This window comes from Eubalaena glacialis, chromosome 3 (assembly GCF_028564815.1).
Source record: "Eubalaena glacialis isolate mEubGla1 chromosome 3, mEubGla1.1.hap2.+ XY, whole genome shotgun sequence".
NCBI classification, from domain to species: domain Eukaryota; kingdom Metazoa; phylum Chordata; class Mammalia; order Artiodactyla; family Balaenidae; genus Eubalaena; species Eubalaena glacialis.
Window position 1 is genome coordinate 152,347,769 of NC_083718.1, and position 22,534 is coordinate 152,370,302.

Sequence of the window (22,534 nt, forward strand, 5' to 3'; positions counted from 1 at the left end):
CACCTCTATCTCTATGTCTATGAATATGATTCATGAAGTATTTTGTGTCTGGGCTAAAAAGATGATTGTGTGACTATTTTATTAATGTATTCCTTCACCACTAGACTATAAGCTTGATAAAGGCAGGGATTAGGTCTGTTTTGCTCACCAATATATACTATTTACCTAGCACAGTATCTTTCACATAGTAGGGATTCAAACATTACTGGATAACTGAATGATTTAAATCAAAGCACTCATGTTCCTGTAATCCATGTCATATATTCTTATCAGGATTTTGTAAACATGCTATGAAAATTTTGCTAAGGATCTGGATTACGCCACAATAAAACCAAAAAGGAAAACCTGATATAAATTACAACCAACATTCCTTCTCCAAGTGATCACCTGGTTTGTTGCCTCTCTGAAATTTCTACCTACCTTTCTATCCCACAGTATCTTCAATTTGTCCAAAATCAAACTAATTATCTCCTTCTACTTCCACAATCCTTCTCAAGCTCAGAATTTCTATGCCCACTATCTAGGTTAATAATAGAAAAGTATAGTGGAAGGAACACAGACATATCATAGAATTTCAGCCTCTGGCACTTACCAGGTATGTGACCATAGGCAAGTTACTTAATACCTCTAAGCCTAAGGTTCCTCATCAGAAAAATGAATAGAATACCTATCTTAAAAGAATGTTATAAGGAGTAACTAAGAAAATGTACCAAACACGATAGGGGCTCAAATATCTGGGCCTTCCTATAATGACATCATTAGTCACCCAAGGTACACATCTCTTCCTCCCTTCCCTTTATCCCCAGCATCTACTTAAATGCCTTATCTAACTACCATTTCCTCAATGTTGATAGGAGACATACATGTACTTGCCCTGTGAGTTTAAATTTTGAGAAAGAGGGAATTCACAGTAAGAGAAGCAAATATATTTCAAGTAAATTTAAACATTTTTTTTCCTCTTTAATGTTTTAATTCTCCACGTTTTCATGCAAAAAACAAAAAAACAACAAAAAACCCCAAAGAGAATCCAAGCAAAAGCATTTGCTTTAAAGAAAGGGAAAAATTTAAATTAAAATGTGTTAGGAAAAGAAATGCAGCATCACGGAAAGGGGTAGAATAGACAAGGAACAAAGGATTACAAAATGTGCTGAGGCAGAGCAAAGGGCAAAGACAGGGTCAGTCACACAAAAAAGCAAGGTTTGACCTTCTGATGAGGAAAATCTCTGAAGTGTTCCAATTGTTTCTTAATAAATAATGAATCATCTATAAAATGATGAATGTTGTGAAAAATAAAATGGGCCCCAATCTCAGAGTTTACAAGTCAAGAAAGAAACAGATCAAAGTGTGAACTTGTCTGTCTGAAAGGCAATGCATTAAAAGTTGGACCCAGGTTAGGGAATATGATATAATTTCAGACACTAAATAAAACAATGCAGTGGGGAAGTGCCTAAATAATGTGCTGAGGCTGGAAAAAGTACAAGTCTGGTTTGTGGTGAAGGAAAAATAAAGTCACTGCCAAAGAATGCAGCTTGTCACCAAAAGCTGTATCCTTTCCTCCAGAAGAGTCAGCTCTTCTGATTTTCTCCTTACAGCCTTACAAACTGCTGCTGGCACCACCCCCTCCCCAGCTGCAGTTTCCTACTGGGAATGTTTTTTTCTGCATTTTGCCAGACTGAAACGTAAGGCCATAAAATGGAGGATTTGGAATAAATGATCTCAATGCATATTCTAACTCTGATGTTCAATGAATCTTGACCAAAACCCCTCAAACCAAACAAACAAACAAAACCCCAAAGACTAGCATTAATGCAATTCCTGAACCATAAAGGATAACAATTATACATAGAGGGGAAAAAAGGCAGCATCCCATCAATGATACTGACAAATGATATGTTTTATTTAATGAGATCAAACCAAAGTGATCTGCATGGAAAAAGAGCATTGCTTCCAGGAGGGCGTTTTGGCATTTATTTGTTTGCTTATTTTTTAAAGAAATGAAAAAGTTGGCTTCTTTTATTCATTACATAAATATTCACTGAGCACTTGTTATACAGAGTTATATACAGTATCCTAATTGGTGGAGAGCTGGTAGGCATCATCACCACAGGCACTCAGCATTAGCAAGTCATAAATCCATCTAAAGGTCAAGACAACTGAAATCAAGGTCACATTTTGAGCCTAGGCACAAATTACAATATTTCTTGAATACTCAACCATATTTCAGATGCTGCTTTAGGCAAAGGAGATACAGTGGTGACCAAGACAGATGAGGTCTGTCCTTACAAAGCCTAAATCCCCTACAATAGGGGGATACAGAGATGTAGCAAACAAGAGAAGATGATTACCTCACTCACCCATGGCTCCTACTATCCCTAAATTGCCCATGACCTGGCAACTCCTGGGACAGGCATACATTCCAGTGGACCCACAGGCTAGTCAACATTTGATGACTTGCAACCTCCTGACTGGTGAAGAGAGGATGAATCAACAGACTGTCTTCTCTTAGAATTAGAATTGGAAAACTGAACTAACTGGCCTGAAAGGTCACTGAGCAGCAAATACGAGATGTGTAAACTGAGGTTTGAGGAAACTGTTTGTATTAAAGACAGATTAGAAATGCTGAGTGAAGCAGACATTAGGAAAGCCCACAAATGAAAAACCCTGAAGCCTCTGAGTAAGAAAAATGGAAGAAAGTGGCTGCCTTGGTTCCTTGACAGCTGTCTGATTCTAATCCATGTGTATATCGTTAAAATAAAGCACCTTTCCTCTGAGTTAATTTTGTCTAAAATAAGAGTCTCCTAAGCACCACCACTATTTTCTTTACTGAATGAGACCTAAATTAGACCACCTTTTCCTTCTCATCAAGCAAACTGATTTCCAGAGGGGAAATGGTACCCACTTACTAACAAAGAATTGCTTACCAGTGGGGCAGATCTCCAGGGTAGTTGTGGGCCTAGAGATATCCCATCTGACTTAGTGCATGAGTTACTGTTCGAACCACTTCTTTGCTACAGCCAAAAAATACTGGAATTTTTCTCATTTAAGCATCCTATCTTTGAATTTTACCAGTTCAAAGAATAAGAATATACATTTCAATAACTATCTTTCATCCTTAAATGGAAGATTCAAATATATGACTACTTGAAAGCTAACAGTAATAAGCCCAAGAATTCTTTGCAAAACCAGAGTCAGAATATACACAGCCTTTAAGGAGTTAAAAGACGAAAGCTTAAAAAGGTGTTAATTCCAAAAACAATATGTTTGTAGCAGCCAAGCGTTGTCTTTGGAGCTCAGGAAGTCTGTTATTGCATTTACTGCACTAAGTTCTCTAACAGATACCTTCCCCCCTCTTTTTAAGGGTTATTTTTTGAAGGGCTAACGTCATCAAAAAAAATTAATTCCCTCTGAAAACTGGTGAACTTCAGTTGTAAGAATTCTGCAAAACTTTTTTTTTAATTTTTAAATTTTATTTTATTTTTGGCTGCATTGGGTCTTTGTTGCTGTGCGTGGGTTTTCTCTAGTTGCGGCGAGCAGGGGCTACTCTTCGTTGTAGTGCGCGGGTCTCTCATTGTGGTGGCTTCTCTTGTGGAGCACGGGCTCTAGGCGCACAGGCTTCAGTTGTTGTGGCTCGCGAGCTCTACAGCGCAGGCTCAGTAGTTGTGGCGCACAGGCTTAGTTGCTCCGCAGCATGTGGGATCCTCCTGGACCAGGCCTCGGACCTGTGTCCCCTGCGTTGGCAGGCGGATTCTTAACCACTGCGCCACCAGGGAAGCCCCTGCAAAACTCTTTAGGAGGTGTATTTCCTGGATTCTAACAGCTTTTTGCTGCTATTGTTGAAGTGTAGTTTACAATATTATATTAGGTTATATTAGGTTCAAGTGTACAGCAGTCATTCAATATTTTTATAGATTATACTCCATTTAACCTTATTACAAAACAATGACTATATTTCCCTGTGCTGTACAATATACCCTTGTTGTTCATCTATTTTATACAATAGTAGTTCTTTGGCGACTTACAACTTAGCATGTTTTACCCATGTTGTAGCATTTATCAAAACCTCATTCCTTTTTATTGCTGAATAATACTGCATTGTATATATATACCACATTTTGTTTAGCCATTCATTAGTTGATGGACATTTGGGTTGTTTCCACTTCTTGGCTATTATGAATACACTGCTATGAACATTTGTGTACAAGTTTCTGTGTGGGCATGTTTTCAATCTTGGGTATACACCTAGGAGCAGAATTGCTGGGTCATATGATAATTCTATTTCAATCTTTTGAGCAACTGCCAAACTGTTTTCCAAAGTGCTTGTACCATTGTACATTCCCACCAGAAGTGTATGATGGTTACTTCCAATTTCTCCACATCATTGCCAAATCTTATTTTCTGTTTCTGTTTTTTGTTTGTTTGTTTTAAATTATAGCCACCCTAGTGGTTTTGATTTGCATTTCCCTGATGGCAAATGGTGTTAAACAACTTTTCATGTGCTGGTGGCCATTTGTATATCTTCTTTGGAGAAATGTCTACCCAGATCTGTTACTCCTTTTTAAAACTGGGATTTTTATCTTCACTGAGTTGTAAAGAGTTCTGTATATATCCTGAACATAAGTTCCTTACCAGATAGATGATTTGCAAATACTTTCTTGCATTCTATGGATTGTCTTTTCACTTTGCTGGTGTCCTTTGAAGCACAAGTTTTTAATTTGATGATATCCACCTAATTTATTTTTTGGTCAGTTGTGCTTTTTGTATCATATCTAAGAAGGCTTTACCTAATCCAAGGTCAAGAAGACATCTATATTTAAGAGTTTCATAGTTTTAGCTCTTACTAAAACTATAGTATAGGTATATGAACCATTGAGTTTATTTTTGTATATGGTGAGAGGAAGGGGTCCAACCTCATTATTTGTATGTGAATATGCAGGTGTCCCAGCACCAACTGTTGAAAATTGTTTTGAAAAGGCCTATATTTTAATGTAAGTTTTCCCAGAAGCCTAGTGAAATATTTCAGGGAGGAGGTTAAAGGAGTAAGGATTTTATAAGACTGCTTATTTTAAGCAAACGGGATCTCTTCAGGAGGTCTAAAAAAAAAAAATTAGTCTGACCAAGTATGTTTTCTATATCCTCTAGTCAAATCAGCTGCTGAAGCTTCTACATAGCTGGTTCTTATTTTCTAATGGACTATGCATTCAATACCATATCCCTGGGACTTCCCTGGTGGTCCAGTGGGTAAGACTCCACGCTCCCAATGCAGGGGACCTGGGTTCGACCCCTGGTCAGGGAACTAGATCCTGCATGCATGCCGCAACTAAAGATTCTGTGTGCCACAACTAAGACCTGGCACAGACTAAATAAGTAAATAAATAAATAAATATTTTTTTTAAAAAAGCATGATCCATAAAAAAATACTGATCAACCAGTCTTAATGAAAATGAAAATTTAAAAAAAATACCATATCCCTCATACTTGCCTTCTAATTGTTCATGTTGTTTCATGTAACATACCCTAACATAGAAAACAAGAAAAATTATAATTGTCTTACGGTGATCCTCTTTAAGACACAGACACCTTGGATCTCAACATTGAGACTGTATTAAATAAATACTGAGATGCTGATACTTGTCCACTAGACTGCTCAGATTATGCTGAGTATCAGCACCTACAAGTCTTAAACTAGAAAATCAGGTTTAGTCTTTAGATTCTTCCTCAAGCTCAATTCCAGGGGTCAGGTCATCAGGAAATCTCTAACTAGTAAGCAGAATATGGAATACAGAGTGCTTAAGTCCTTTTGCTAATGAACCTCAAAAAAAAAAAAAAAAAAAGGCTTCCTAATACAAATATAAGTAAAACAAAAGTTAAGATTACTAGAGAGATACTAATGTTCCCAAATGTAAAGTTGCCCTAAGCAAGGCTATCTACCCATCAGCCAGCTATTTACAACTTATTTTCAAACTGAAACTGTCAGCACACTACTTTTTCATAAAAGCTCCCCTGGTACAATTTCTAGATGAGAAACACATCTCAACATCTCCTCTACCCCTACCACCATCAAGAATCAAGAAACTTATCCTGGAATATCAAGAAATAACCTGAATGTATAGGACAGTAATATGGACTTAATAGATTTATAGATTTCATGGTTTTTAAAAATTGGAGCTTTCAAAACTACAGTAACATGAGAAAATGCTTGTAAAATGACACTGAGTAAAAACTAAAAGTATGCAAAAAATATTAGAGAGTAATATTATACATATTTTAAAATATTTGCATTTGGGAAAAAAGCATAAAACTTAGTACCCTTTAGGTAGTTACCACCCATTCCTCCTTTTCCCCAGCTGTTTCTATGGACTTACCTATTGTAGATATTTCATATAAATGGAATCACAGACTACATGACTTTTTTTTTGGTGTCTAGCTTCTTTCACTGAGCATTATATGTTTGAGCTTCGTACATGCTGTAGTATGTATTAAGTCCAATTTTAAGATATAGTGAACCAGTCATACATAATTCTTTTGAGTTTCTTGCATGTAGGGTACTATTAGCTAAACAATATTTGGTTTCAACAAGGCAACTTGGAGTGCAAAGGTATACAAATCAGCAGAAATTAACTTGGTTTTTTATACTTAAAATTGTAAAACTACAAAGAAAAAGGATTGTTAAATTTCACAATATCTTTTTAAAGTATACAAACCACTTCTAGTTTAGAATTATGTAATGAAATCCAATGATACACGCTGTGTACCATAAGTCAGGAAAACATGGCTCAGTGTGGTGTTACAAAATAGCTGTGTGACCCTGTCACACCCATTCAGTCAAATATCCAAGAGTATAGGTCATCAAATGTTCTTAAATTTTTGTTCTTTATATTAAATAGCCGGCACTGAGGGATCACTGTTTAATAGGAGACCTGGCAGCAGTAGACAAGATATAATGAAGAAGGCAATGAAAGAAAGTAAGAACAGAAGTTTGAGATGATAGACGAGAGGTTGTTAATTGAGATCTGGGCTTAAGGGGGGGTACATAAATTCCTTGAAATTGCATGCAAAATTCTGTGCATCTTCCCAGGAAGAGGACTTATGGTTTTCAGCTTCCCAAGAGTTATTAAATAACGAAAGGGTTAAGAGACACTTCTGTGAACTTGGATGGTTGCCACAGAAACAGAAAAACCAGTTGAAGGAATATAAGGAAACATTTCAAACAAAGAGATAAAAGAAATCTTGGTTTTTGACACCTGAACACCCAGTCCTTCAAGAAGCCATCTCACAAAACTGCAACCAAAAGTTAGCTGTCTCACCTCAAGCCTCCTCTAGCACCTGTCACCCATATGACTTTGTACTGTTTCATGTTTGATCTTATGCTTGGCCCATGGTACCTAACAGTGAGAGTGACCTCCCAGACCCACGAAAGTTAACTGAAAAAATTGTAACCACTTTCAGGTGCCTTAAGTCAGTGCAAACAAATTTATAATTTAGACTTAATGAATTTTTCTATTTTACGTTAAAATTACACATTCTATAACTAAAAAACAACAGTAGAAAACTGAAATTCTTTGGAAATTAGGCAGTAATGCCTTCTCATAGAGCTTCTGAACCCAAAACGCAGTCTTTGCCCTAAAAAGGACTCCTTGCCCTTCACTTCATATGGGCTAGATCTATTTAACCTTGAATGGAGGGTCCCAATTTGAGTCTACCAAAAAATATTCTTAATTCTTCACTATCAAAAGGTGATTTCTGAAAGTGACTTTTGACTGACAAACATGTAGTTTAAGGAGTTTTTCCTGGCTATTGTCTCCAACTTTGGTCTAGTGACTCCCTTACCTCCATCTAGTTTATTGACCTGGCCAGATTTCCCTAGATGTGGTATTTTAATTCCTGCTTATCTGAGCAAGTGAGTCTCCACACATCAGCTCTTTAACCTGAATATTAAAGTTCAGTCTGTTGGCCCAAAAATGGACCACCTAGCTCTCTGTATCCAGATCATTTGGACCACTTAACTTTTAGAGTCAAACATACAGTCCTGCTCACATGTGCACCTATCTCCAGTTAGTCTTTCCATCTTGTTAAAATAGAGGCAATATCAAAAGAATGGTAATGACCTAAATGTCCATCAAATAGGGAACTGGTTAAATAAGTAACAGTACACACAATGAATACTATGTAGCCCTAGAGAAGAATGAAGCTTTTTATGTACTGATAGGGAAACAACTTCAAGATACAGTGTGGAAAAAAAAGCAACATGCAGAATTGTTTTGTACAGTGGGCTACTTTTTGTGTAAAGGGGTCAAGGAGGACTACTTGTATTTGTTTGCATGTGTATAAAATCTCTTGAAGGATATACAAAAAACATTAACTTCAGTTGCCTATTGGATGTGGAACTGAGTGGCTAGAGAACAAATAAGATGTCTCATCCGTACTTTTCTAGAATTTGACCACATGAATATATTATTTTAAATCATTAAAAAATAAATTTAAAGATTGTTTTCTTTTGTGTAGGCCAACCCTACTACCTCTGTTTGGATTCCATGTGCTTCCACCTTCTCAGAAACCTTATACTACAGATTTTTGCTGCTCTCCCTATTCAACTTCTTTTCACTGCATCCTTCCCATCAGCTTATAAACATAAGTCTTTCTCATTAAAACAAACTAATCCACTGTCGATTCCACATCTAATTATTGCCCTATTCCTATACCCCTCTCTTGCTTCACAGCCAATCTTCTCCCAAAATAATCTGTTCTTGATGTTTCTATATCTTAATCTCCTGGAAAAATTCTTACCATACAATCCATTACTAAGTTCTGCTGTTTTTGTCTCTCAAATATCAATAGAATTCATCTATAACTCTTCATCTCTACTGCCAACACCCTAGCTAACAATATCTGCTAATGCAGTGGCTTCCTAAATAGTACATATACTCTTTGTTCTCAGAGACCTTCTTTAAAAATACAAATCTAATTTAATTTACATAATACCCCCCTCCCAACCCCACCTAAAATCCTTCACTGGCTAGCTTTCCTCTGTTCTAGGATAAAGTCCAAAATCCTTAATAAAGATAATAAATGTAAAGAACCTGGCACAAGCATCTTAATGACTATTCCCAGGCTACAAACATGTACCCACTTCTCTAAAATGCTCTTTTTAGAGAGACAAGTTTGAATTCCTAAGGGATTTTGTTTGAAATGCCAGACATAAAAAATATTTTAAATGTATTTCATAATCTTATCTTTTTGGTACAATATCTTGGAGTCTTTTTCTGGACTGCAGGTCATGAACACTGTGGATTGTAAAATAAGTTTTAGAGGGTCAAAGCTAGGACTTTTTAGAAAATGCAATAGAATATACAGAATATATAATAGTAAGGGTCAATACCGTTTTATGAAACTTGTTTCCGTTTTTACAAACTGAAACATGGTATAAAATGTATTTTTTCTATTTTGAGTTGCCAAAAAAATATCTGAACTCCATGGTCTAAGCAATTTGAGATTATGATACTACTGTTTTCCTCTGATACAATTTTTTTCATCTATGACTAAGAAATTATACTTCAAGTTAATTTTCAATAGGTTTCAGAATTTCAGCCATTTTAAAATGGCTCTATTTCACACTACCTAATCTTAAATGAGGTCTGATAATTTACCTAACAATGTTGCAACAGCAAAATTTAACTGAATACCTATACCACACACCTATCAGAACTCTGTGGCTCAAACCCCAAAGGCTTTGCGGTTTCTGGCAGCAGAAATATGAGCTCATTACCTGCAACTCAGAGACTGCCTCTCAGGGATTCTTAACCTTCTTTGTGGCATGGAAACCTTTACCAAGCTGATGAAAAGTCACGGATCCCTTCTCAGACAGTGCTTTTGAATGGATACATAAGATTACCAAGGAAATTAGTTACACTGAAATACAGTTCTATTCTTGACCCTGTAAGGATCCGTGGACCTAAGGGTAAGTATTCATCAATCTAAAGATTACACTGAGTTTAAAATTTTATACGTAAGAAGTCCTAGGTAACTAAAGCACATTTTAAGAAATAAAAAGCATTTTGAGAAACAATATCTAGGAACAAGAGAAAATTCCAGATAATGAAACACAGTGGGGGATGGGAGATGTATGTGAAAAATGAAATACTGATAAGTTTACCTCAATATTAAGGAAGGTTTCTTCCCTTTCTCTATTTCTCTACTCTCATGTATATATGGACTTCCTACTAAAATCAACTTTATTTACTTAAGCAAATTTCTGCAACGGAAACTCTAAAAATAATTTTTTGAACCTTAAAAAAAAGTACAAGGTGCCCATGTATCCAAATCCCCAAACAGTTTATTCACAAATAAAAATGCTGCTCTACTCATAGGTACTACCTTTGGGCTCTCTTCTATTGGCAGCTGCTAGGAAATACGACAAGCCTAATTATCTGATTTTCCAATATGCAGAATATTAGAAGAGTTACTATAAGGGGAGCTGCATTAACAGCAGATGAAGAACCATCAGACAGTGGGAAGACAATGAGAAAAAAAAAATTATAAAATGCTGGTACAAGAATTAAAGCAGAAGGACTTCCCTGGTGGTGCAGTGGATAAGACTCCACGCTCCCAATGCAGGGGCTCCGGGTTCGATCCCTGGGCAGGGAACTAGATCCCACTTAGCAGCATGCCTCAACTAAGAGTTCACATGACACAACTAAGGAGCTTGAGTGCTGCAACTAAGGAGCTGCTGAGGCACAACTAAGGAACCTGAGAGCCAAAACTAAGGATCCGGCGAGCCGCAACTAAGATCTGGTGCAACCAAATAAATAATATTAAAAAAAAAAAAAAAAAAGAAAAGAATTAAAAGCAGAATAGATTTCATTCAGTAACACAAATATTCCTGCATAAGAAGACTCTGGGGCACCATTCTATCACCTACAGAGAATAATAAACTAATCCTTCTAATATGTTTTGAATCAGTAAAATGAGATGAAAATCTGCTCAGAAGTCAGTATTTCAGTGATTTATGGGGGAAGGAGTGAGAATGAAAAGGGAGCATTGTGAAGTTTGAAAAGACCCAGCTGCGAATCAGTCTTGGTAAGACACTGTTACCAAAGACAGTGTTCTGGAATAAAAAAAAAGTTAAAAATGTAAAACATATTTTAGAAGCTTTCTACACAAAACTTATCTATCCAAAATAAATTGTTTGAATTGGAAAATTTCACTTAAATCTAATTGCAGTTGTACTTTCTACAACTGGATCCATTCAATTCTCCTGTGTGATTTCAATACCCCATCTTTTTAAGTCTTGTTTTTTAAGTCTCCTTGCTCCTTCATTACCCTGAACAGACTACTTATCAGTACCTATGGCTTCAGGGCCCTCTTAAGCTTCAAATCTACTTCTATTACTTCTACATTTAAAAAAATTTCACAGGGCTTCCCTGGTGGCACAGTGAAGAATCCGCCTGCCAATGCAGGGGACACGGGTTCGAGCCCTGGTCCAGGAAGATCCCACATGCTGCGGAGCAACTAAGCCCCGTGTGCCACAACTACAGAGCCTGCGCTCTAGAGCCTGCGAGCCACAACTACTGAGCCTGTGTGCCGCAACTACTGAAGCCTGCATGCCTAGAGGCCGTGCTCTGCAAAGAGAAGCCACCGTAATGAGAAGCCCGCACACTGCAATGAAGAGTAGCCCCCGCTCGCTGCAACTAGAGAGCCCGCGCGCAGCAACGAAGACCCAACGCAGCCAAAATTAAACAAATTAATTAATTAATTAATTAAAAAAACCCCAAAAAACCACAATGAGATACCACTTCATAGGCACTAGAATGGCTATAATAAAAAAAAAAAGATAATAAGTTTTGGTGATGATGTGCAGAAATTGGAACCCTTGTGCACTGCTAGTGGGAATGTAAAACCATACAACAAGTGTTTTGGAAAACAGTTTGGCAGTTCCTCAAAAGGTTAAACATGGAATTATGTGACACAGCAATTCTACTAGGAAGTGTATAACCAAGAGATATGAAAACATATCTGTACAAAAACTTGCACACAAATGTTTATAAAAGCATTCATAAGAGCCAAAAAATGGAAGCCCAAATGTTCATCAATGAAGAATGGCTAAACAAAATGTGGTTGATCCACACAATGAAATACTTCACAATAAAAGAAATGAAGTCCTGATACATGCTACAACATAGATGAATCTTGAAAACAGTAAGAGACCAGCGACAAAAGACCACATATTAGTATGCATACTGGTATGCACTTCTCATTGGGGAAATGCAAATTAAAACCACAATGAAACACTTCTACACACTTACAAGAGTGTCTAAAATAAGACTGGCAATACCAGGTGCTGGTAAGGATGTAGAGCAAACAGAACTCTCGTATATAGCTGATAGGAGTGTAAACTGGTGAAACCACTTTGGCAACTTATTTTGAAATGCATCCAAAAATAGGAAGGATTGATAAAGGGACTGGATATGTGTTAAAACAAATATAGCAAAATGTTAACTACAGTCTAAGTGGTAGGAATATGGGTATTCAAACAATTCTGTCAACTTCTCTTTGTTTTTGAAATTTCCATAATAAAATGTTGTGGGAAAAACTAAATATATACCTGTTCCATTACCCAGCATTTCCACTCCTGAATATAAACCAAATAGGTATTTACGTATATTTTAAAAAATGTTCACAGCACATTCATACAGTCAAAAACTAACACAACCCAAATATGTATTAATAGTAAAATGGATTTTAAAAGTATATTTATACAACTGAATCCTCTACAGCAATGAAAAATAATATGAGCTACTGCCACAAATATGGAACATCATAACCGAATTTCACAAGCAATGCTGAACAAATTATTTAAGTTCAAAACTGGGCAAAACAAATAGAAGGTGCTAAGAGGTCAGAACAGTAGTTACCTTTGGGGAAGGGGTACTGACTGTTAGAGGAGATATGAGGGAGCCTTTTGGCGGGTTGGATATTAGCTATATCTTGATGGTGGTTATAGTATGTAAAAGGTCACTGGACTATATAGTTGTTATTTATGCTATTAAAGATATACTCTTTATTGTATATAAGCAATAAAAAGGTTTTACACACACACGCACATATTATACTTTAACTGTACAACATTATACAACTCCCTCTAAATTCATGCTCACCACCTACTGATTATTCTTCCAGCTCCAAGCTCCCCAACTCATAGTTTAATCAGGGCAGTTCTTTTGCTTTTATTATTTTTTACATTGATGTTCATCATTTGATGTCTTCAGAAGCTAAAGAGTTATTTTGTGATTCACTGCCCTATCATAAATTGATCCTCCAACTTAAAAAGTCTCAAGTTTAATACTTGATTATACTGTTTCACACTGAATAAATGCTTCATGTATATACATTAATCTTGTCTCCTTAAAGTGGTAGCTCCTTAAGGGTAAAGGACTCATTTCTCCTTTCACCTTGGTGCCCAACACATACCTACTGACCGATAGAAGAAATCAAGTATCAAGTGTCCTGGTTTTTATCCTTAAAGCCTTGCTACTCAGTTTACGGTAAACTGCTTTTTCCCCCCACATATATAAGAATTAAATTGTTATAGAAAATTACATGTAATTTTAACTAATTGGATCAATTATAAAAGTCTCATTCTTCTTAAAGCCATTCAGCTTCATAAGAATTCAGAAAGTTTTAATAAATTTAGGAACTAATATATCTAGAGGATTGCTTTCTTCATTCCCACACCTTCAGATCCCTTACTTACCTTACTGTATGCTCTCTGGATTAAGTAACAAGATAATTACTCAACTGCCCCTGGGAGCACACTCCATGTTGGCTATTTAATTAAAAGATAGGTATATGTGCATTCATATTAAAATGAACTCAAAGTATTTTTAATTGGTTACAATAAGAAACTCTTCTAAGACTTGAAAAGCAACATACCATAAAGTCAAATTGAATATCAAAACCAAAAGGTCAGGCAGATTCTCCAAGAGCAGAAAATATATTTAGTTCTCCCTTATCACTTTACTTCTCAACTGCATGTAGCAATTTCTTCTGCCATTAAAAACACACACTTTGGCTATCTATATGCTAGCTTTTCCTCACATCTTTCACTCACATTTCCACTCTGAGTCTTTAGTATCTTTACCACCTCACTCTTGATTTCATTTACATCACAACTGCAAAAATCCTGAATACTGAACAGGTTAGCAATATCACAAATATTTGTTAAATTCAATATTAAAAGTTACTGACAAGGAATCAACTTCTGGAAATTTGTTACAGCCTATTTTTTAATAATCTGTTGATACAGGACAGAAACACATAATCCCTAACTCTTTGCTTGAAGAAAGGTAACACACAGAAGATAGTTACATTCAGAAATGGCTTGAGGCAAGATGACAAAGAAATACAAAATCTAATTCCAACTGTATTTAAAATCATCCTCTTTTCCCTTCCTTCCTCATTTCTAGAAATTTTGAACTTGGCTGAGACAGTAAAGACAGAAAGAAGTGGTACAAGTTGAAGAAAAAAAGTCAGGGAGAACCTATAGTAGCCATTCTGTGACAATTTTTCTATGCAGAAGGAACCAAGTAAAATTAAGATCTTTAAAAAAATATCCCCTTCTACCTAAAGTATTATATTATGATTTTTAAAAGATCTAAATTTTACAAACATATACTAGAAAGTGCTAACTAAAAAATATTTTAAGAAAGTCAAGTTCTCAGACCTTATGTACCAAGTACTCATTACCCCTATCTTCTCAAGTTACCCTATAATTAACTCTAGAATTAAACTGACACACAGACTGTCCTACTCTTAAAGGTGCTCATACATTCTTAATGGCAAAGAATCAGCCTTAATTAAAGGACATCCAGAGGGGTAGGTCATGCATAAACAAACAAAACCCTTGTAACAATGGTTACAAATAAATAAGCAAAGATATTTGCTTAGTTATTTAAAAAAAGAAGAGGCAAGCTGAGCTACACAGAACACAGACCAAATTCAAATGAAAATGAGGTAAACAGATTAACTTTCCCAAAGCTTATGCACATTATAAATTAGAAGTGATAGGACAAAACTGAATATAGTCAGATAAAATAGTTAATGTGGGAGAGAAAAATAGCAGAACCCTTTAAAGTACAAAAGCCAAACACTAAAGCACAGGATTCTGGGAACAATTTATAAAGAATCGAACAACCATAAGACTTCACGCTCACAGAAAAACACAATAACTGATTTTTACATTTACTCAAGTATTTGAGTGCCTGCTATGTGAAAAGCACAGTTCTAGCAATGCAAAGATGAATCATCAGACTTGGATTCTAGTAGGGTACAGGCAACATTGTTATAAATAATTAAAATCAAATAGGAAGGGTAAAGAAGTGTCCTAAGAATGGTAAACAAAGTGCTAAATGAGTTCAGATTAAGAAGTTATTCATGTTGGGGGAGATCAGAAAAGGACTCATAACATTTGAGCTGGACATTGCAAGCTAAAATTTACATTGGGAATGATCAAGAGGAGTATTCTGGGCAACAGGAATAGAATGAGCAAAGGCAGAGGCTGGAAAGCAGAAGGCATATACAGAACATAGCAAACTTCAGTCTGACTAGAGTAGAGGTTTTATACAAGACTACGAAAAGCTGGAAAAGTATAAAAGTAGCCAGATCATAACTGAATGCTACAACAGATCTTCAGTGGTGAGTCGGGAAGAATCATTAAGGATTAAGAGGCAAGGGAATCTGATTTGGATAGAATTTACTGAACAATAAATGGTTGGGGATGAAATGCATGGGAGAAGAGGAGACATCAAATAGGTAATTGTGAGAGGTCATGTAGACCTCAGTTCCAGTGGTGACAGTATAAGAGGGAGAAGGCAGAGTTCTAAGTTAGACACCAGGTGTCTACAATGTGTAAGGTACCATTCCACTCCACTGAGAAACTTTTAAAATCTTAACACATCATTCTCACTTTTAAGGAAAAATAATAAATGGTAAAGCACCGAGAGCTAATAAGATAATATATGATTTCCAGATAAATATTACAAACAGAAAATACTGCACTTGAAGAAATCAGGAGAGGGGAAAAAAATGGTCAGTGGAGGCTTTATTAAAGAGGTTGGAGTTGATCGGCACCTCAATGAAAAGGTAAAATTTCAAGAGGGGAGGGATACAATTTCACACAAAGGGAGTTTTTTTTAAGTTAAATAATTTGTTTAATAAGAGCAAGATATGTGAGATACATTGAGGTAATTTCCAACAAAATAGTAAACAAAACACTAATACATCAAAAAAAAAAATTCAGGGCTTCCCTGGTGGCGCACTGATTGAGAGTCTGCCTGCTGATGCGGGGGACGTGGGTTCGAGCCCTGGTCTGGGAGGATCCCACATGCCGCGGAGCAACTAGGCCCGTGAGCCACAACTACTGAGCCTGCGCGTCTGGAGCCTGTGCTCCGCAACAAGAGAGGCCGCGATAGTGAGAGGCCCGCGCACCGCGATGAAGAGTGGCCCCCACTTGCCGCAACTAGAGAAAGCCCTCGCGCAGAAACGAAGACCCAACACAGCCAAAAAATAAATTAATTAATTAAAAAAACAACAGTAGGGACCACAGATTAATATGGGCACAACCAGAATGAAGGATCATGAAGTTTACTTTAAAAAAAAAAAAGAAAAAATTCAACTACCTGAACTTAACTTCATAAAGATACCAGAAAAACAAGGTATTATCACTATTACAGCTCTGAATGCTTAAAAATGAGTATTTTCTTATATTTTCTTATATTCTAGATCTTTAAATGAGAGGGGTTACTTTTAATGAGTTCTACAGGAGAGACCAAGCCTTAAAAAAAAAAAAAGTAACCTTCAGTCAGTTTGAAATATCCAAAATGTTATGTTTTGTTATCTGTGAAAGAAGCTCCTCAAGACACAACATAATCTGATAAACTCTCTTCATATTTTACATGTAAGTGATATGAACCAGGATATGAACTCAGACCCATCTGACTCCAAAACCAGAGCTACACTTGCACTCAGTGCTGTATTACCAATAATTTTTCTTCTGATTTTAAAACCTCAAGTGTATTAATCACAAAGTGCACGGCAGAAGGGATTAGTAAATCTCAAACTATATAACTACTGCAAAAGTGAGAGATACCGCTTTATTTATATATGTATATATATATTCAGATTAAAGTACTGTAAAGTGCTTTTTTGTTGTCAATGAATATTAATTTAACAGAGTGCCACTCCTGAATTAGCCATGAGAAATGGGGGTCTTAGAGTGACTAGTGGTTTCTCAACCTGTTCACTTACACCTTTCAAAGCTGGGCTACCTACCTGGCCCTTTCCTCTTATCAACCTTCATTCCTCAGCCTTTCATGACTTATCCTCCCTCTCACAACCCTTCTAAGACTGCCCTGGATGGGCAGATTCCTCTGTATTCTTTTTAAACATTCAGGAAGGAAAGAGTAGACAGCATGCCAAATTTCTTTGTTTTTTACCTTCTAATTCAAGAAAAGCTCTAACCTCTTCCCTCCAATTTCTTTAAGGACAAAGATTTAAGTCCTTTCTCACAAAATAAACATCTTGTTATAGAATATAAACAAGGTGGAAAAAACCTATTTTATCAATAATTATTTTAAACCAATTCCTATATTTAATATTATTGGGATTTGATTTTTAGGATTGATTCCTTAAAAATGATCCATTATAAAGGAAAAAGGCACTAGGAATGTGCATAATTCTTATAAAACATTCTACTGCACTTGCCTCAAAATAAATATATTAATTCATTTAAAAGAAATCCAGTCATTCAACCAACAACTGAGTGCCTAATGTGTGCCAGGCACTATTTAGGCACTTGGGAAACAACAATTTTTTAAAAACTCCCCTTTCCTCAGGGAGTTTACCACCTAGCAGGAGGAGACAGATAATAAACAATAAATATAATAAGTAAAGATAATGTGTTAGAAAGTGATAAATGCTATGGGGAAAAAATAGAACAGGGTAAGCGAGAATTCCAGGGTGCCAAGGCAAGTGCACTTTTAAATAGGGTGGTCAGAGAGGGTGTAAGAAGGTGTCATTTGACTAAAAACTTGAAGGTAAGGGAGTCAGCCATGATGATACCTGGGGGAAGAGTACTCAAGGCACAGAAAAAAACAGAGTAAAGGTCCTGGAGTATCCTAGGAATAAGGAGACCAGAGGAAGCCAGCAAAGGGCAGAGTAGTAAGAGGTGTCATAAGAGCTATGTATGGGAGCAGAGGGTATAGATGTAGGGTTTATGGGACACTAAGGAATTTGGCTTTTACTTTGAACGAAATGAGGATCCACAGAAAGTTGAGTAGAGTGCCATGATCTGTTTTACCATAATCACTCTGGATGATGGGTTAAGCATAGACTAAAGGGAGGGTAAGGGTGAAAGCAGGGAGACCAGTTAGGAGGCTACAAAAGAAACCCAGGAGAGAAATATGTACTTCCCATCAACTTTGACCACAGTAGTGCAGTGCTTACATTTAAGCATAAATAGATAAAACAAATCTCAGATCCTGCTAATAAGAAATAACTGGATCTTACAGAAGATTTTTATATAGAGCTCTTGGCATATAGATACATTGTACATCTTTTCTTTTAACCACTCACTACAGAGAAATACCAAATGTGTTCCTTTATAATCAGTTATGCCCTCCATGAATTTTTAAAAAATCCTACTGTAACTGAGACTATTCTTTAAGGAAATAAGCCAGTATTTCTGTAGCTCTGTCAATTATACACTATTTTTGAAGAAAAAAATAAGTCACTTCTATCCACTGAAAATATAAATCATTTACCTTGGATTAGTGTTTCTCAGACCACCTGATTTACATTCCTAAAAACCTCAATTCCTTCACGTAAGACAAATTTCTACAAAAGTTTCTTTTTATGCTTCTATCTTTAAAGAAATTACTTCTTTCAAATTGATGCCAAATTTGCATATCAGTATCTGGGTCGTTCATTTCAGGAAATGGCAACCACAAAAAACTCCCGCTGTCACAAACAACATGTTTCAAAAAACGTTCCTTCATGACACCAAAAAAACTCTCATCATCTTATCCTCCTGGAAAAGGCACATTCCCATAAATTCTAAAGAAGTTATTCTTAACACTGTATTTATCATAAGGATATAAGAGAAAGAGTGTAGAAAGTCAAAGATATTTGACTTGCCTAGAAGGGGGCTAGGGAACATGGAAGGAGATTTTGAAATAAAAACTCATACCTCTAAAAAAATTTGCTTATGAAACTGAAATAAGCACACTGTCCTATAGCATTTATGAAGGAAACCAAGAGTGAAATATAAACTATTTACTTGCTTCAAAGACTCAGAAAAACATCTAGACTTAGCTTGGATTTTTTAAGAGACTTCCCTTGTGACAATTCTTTGGAAGAAATGGGTGTGTAAATTTACAAAACAACTGAATTCAAATTCATTAACTCACTCAACATTTAAGTGCTTATGTGCCAGAAATTGCACTAAGCACGGGGGACACAGTCCCTGTTCTCAAGGGCTTACAGTCTTCACTTACTCCAGTTACTAAGCATCTACTATGAGCCAGATGCTGCGTATACAACAAACAGGAAACAGGGTCCCTACCTGCATGAAGCTTATACCGGAGAAGGAGGGAAATGCCTCAAGAATGAGACACACATCTAACTAAACAAGGATAACATTCAAGTGTTAAATGGGCTGCTTATGAAAGTGTGGACACTTCCTTCAGGGGGGACACAAAGAAGGGAGTAACGGATTCAGGGTGAGAGGGAGGGGAATGTAGGGACTTCAGATACAGTTGAGTCCTCAAAGAGGATTATGTGTTCACCTGCTGACCTTGGGGGAAGGGCTCCAAACAGAGGGGGCAACTGGAGCTAAGGCAGAGAGGTGTGAACAGGCTGTTGTATTTGATAGGCCTGGAATATGAATGTGAGAGAGAAATCATGGAGACTTCTCTATGCCACAATTAAAAGACTGGACTTTATTGGCATATATGAAAGGCCCCTGAAGGGTTTTATTCAGAAAACCAGCATATGTGATCAGGTTTTTCTGGTGTGGTGAGACACTGATTTACATAGGAATGAGAAAAGAATAACACTAGATAATGATGTCACCACATGAAACAACAAAGGAGACTGCCCAGTTTGAAAATTAAACCCCATTCATGAAAAAAATTAAGCCACTTAACTATCCAAGCCCTTCTGGGGAAGAAGTTTTTAATCAGCATCATTTAAAATTGAAAAAGTAGAGGAAAGGTTTATATATATTACGGATTATAACATCTGCATATCTATTTTGAGTTTTCTAAAGCGGTCTTTAGCTCTTTATTAATTGTGTAAAGATATCTGGAGCTGCTGATTGCTGTACAAAAAGCAGTGAAGCTATTTAGAAGACAAGTCTTTGATACAAAGGGAGAACCACGAGTAACAGAAGGTATTTCTCAAGTAAGGTTTTAAGGTTTCCAAAGTTCAAGATAAGCAAGTTCTCTTAAGTCAGCGCGTTTAAAAGGTGTGTCATAGGGGTGGAGCAAAAGGAGGGATTAAAAATTAATATAAACATATATATAAACAAGTAACTCGATGTTGCTGGAACCAAAATCACTACTTGGAAATCTCCTCCCAAGCAGAGGGAGAAATGAACCCCTACCAGATCCAATGAATACAGACAGACAGGAGGGAGGAGAGGATGATCACACTTGAAAGTATAAACGGGGGGGAGGGGGTAACCACCTATCCAGAACCCAAAATCCAGCCGGCGATGCGATGAGGAAATCATCTCCAAACCTCACAATTCAGACATAAAGGCAGGAAAATATCACTTCCAAACTCCACCATCTAACCACCAGCCACAGGCCAAGGGGATATCACACATACTCGAATTCCAGAACTCAAGGACAAGTACCATCCCCACGCAGTGCTTGAGGGGAGGTGAAGGAGTCCCCCTATCCTGAGGGTGGGGAGCAATCACCCTCATACCCAGCCCTAAGGGGGTCAGTGCCCCTCAGGCCAGGTGTTGTCGAGGCCAGGGGCAGTGACAGCCCCGAAAATCCCACAATCTCAGCCAGAGCTGCCCCTACTCCTCGCACCCCCGCTCCCCAACACACACCCTCCCCTACCTGATATGGCGGCGGCGGCTCCTGATCCGGCTCCGTCCCCTCGCCAAAGCTAGCCCGGTCGGACTGAGACTCGTGAAGCAGGGATATGTCATCCGAAGTGGGGGACTTGAGGCAGTTCCCCATCTTCCGGGGCTCGGGTGTGTGAACTGGGGGAGGAAGAAAGCAGTAGCGGGGTCGTTCGCACGCTCCGCGGTCAGCCTCGGTCAGCGAGGTGGGGTCGGGCGGCAGGCCGGGGCTCAGGCGGCGACGGCTAACCCGCCCCCCGGCGCCGCCGAAGAGCCGCTCATGCCAGCCCCCGGGGCTGGGGGCTTAAGGCTGGGCCGCGGTTTCCCTGGGGTCGCGGCGGTAGCCTCCTACGAGGCGGCGGCGGCGGCGGCGGCGGCGGCGGCGGCGATGGGGGGGGGGCGGGGAGACGAAGCACTTCCCCACCCCGCCCCCCCGCGGGGCGGCGGCGGCCACGGAGCTGCTGGGCCTAATCCAGGTCAGGAGCGGGGGGGCGCGGCCGTCGCGGCTCCCTCAGCTGCTGCCTCAGCTGCTGCTGCCCCCGCCGACGCCGGAGCTGCAGCCGCGGGCCTCATCCTACTCCGCCTGAAAGCGGCGGCGGCGGCCAGAACGAGGCCAGCTGCGGCCCTGCGTCACGCCGCCGTGCGTGCTCTGGTCCCGCCCCCGGCGCTGGGAGGCGTGGGCGGCTCTCAGCTGCGCGTCCCCCCCACCCCGCCTCTCTCGCCTTCTCCAGTCCCCAGCAGCTGTTCTTGGGCCTGCGTCAGTTTCTGCTTCTCTGACAGTCTGAGACGTGACTCCGAAACCTCTCCTGCGTCTCCCGTGCCTCCCCAGACGCACTGCGCCCACCTCGCTTGTCTCAGCTCTTACCTGTGCGCTGTTTTGACAGTCTTCTCACCACCTTCAGCCAAGTGATCTATTTTTAAACCCATATCTGAATGGATCACTCCCATGATTAAAATGTTAAAAGGTTTACCATTTATCCCTTCAGAATAGAGTCCAAACTCACTAATGAACCTTCCCTACTTCCCCAGTCACTTCCTAAACCTCCTACATCACAGCCAGAAAGATTCTTCTACCAATTGTTCTATTTCTTTCCATTCCCACCACCATAGTACAAGCTACCATCATTTCTCTACTGTAATACTTTGAACTCTTTCCCCTGCATTCACCATTGCTCCCACTCAATCCACTATTTGTACAGTTGAGTTATCTTTTTAAAATATAAATATGATCATGTCATTCCCCTAGGGGGAATTTAAGCCTTTTAAAACCTTCAATGGCTTCCCAATGCTGTTATGACTAAGTATTAATTGTTAAATTGTCTACAAATCTGGCTACCTCTCCAATCTCATTAGCGGCATTGTTCCCTGCATATTCTAAACTCTAGGATGTCTAAATAAAGTAGTTTC

General features: G+C 38.2%; 1 protein-coding gene across 1 annotated transcript in view; it reads right to left on the reverse strand.

The window, feature by feature from the left end:
- Positions 1-21,421, reverse strand: part of RNF11 (ring finger protein 11) — a 32,508-nt gene extending 11,087 nt beyond the window's left edge. Inside the window, exon 1 of the mRNA XM_061186600.1 lies at positions 21,123-21,421. Within this exon, the coding sequence (XP_061042583.1) occupies positions 21,123-21,245 (123 nt within the window). The 5' untranslated portion in view covers positions 21,246-21,421. The remainder of the gene's footprint in view (positions 1-21,122) is intronic.
- Positions 21,422-22,534: the final 1,113 nt, after the last annotated feature.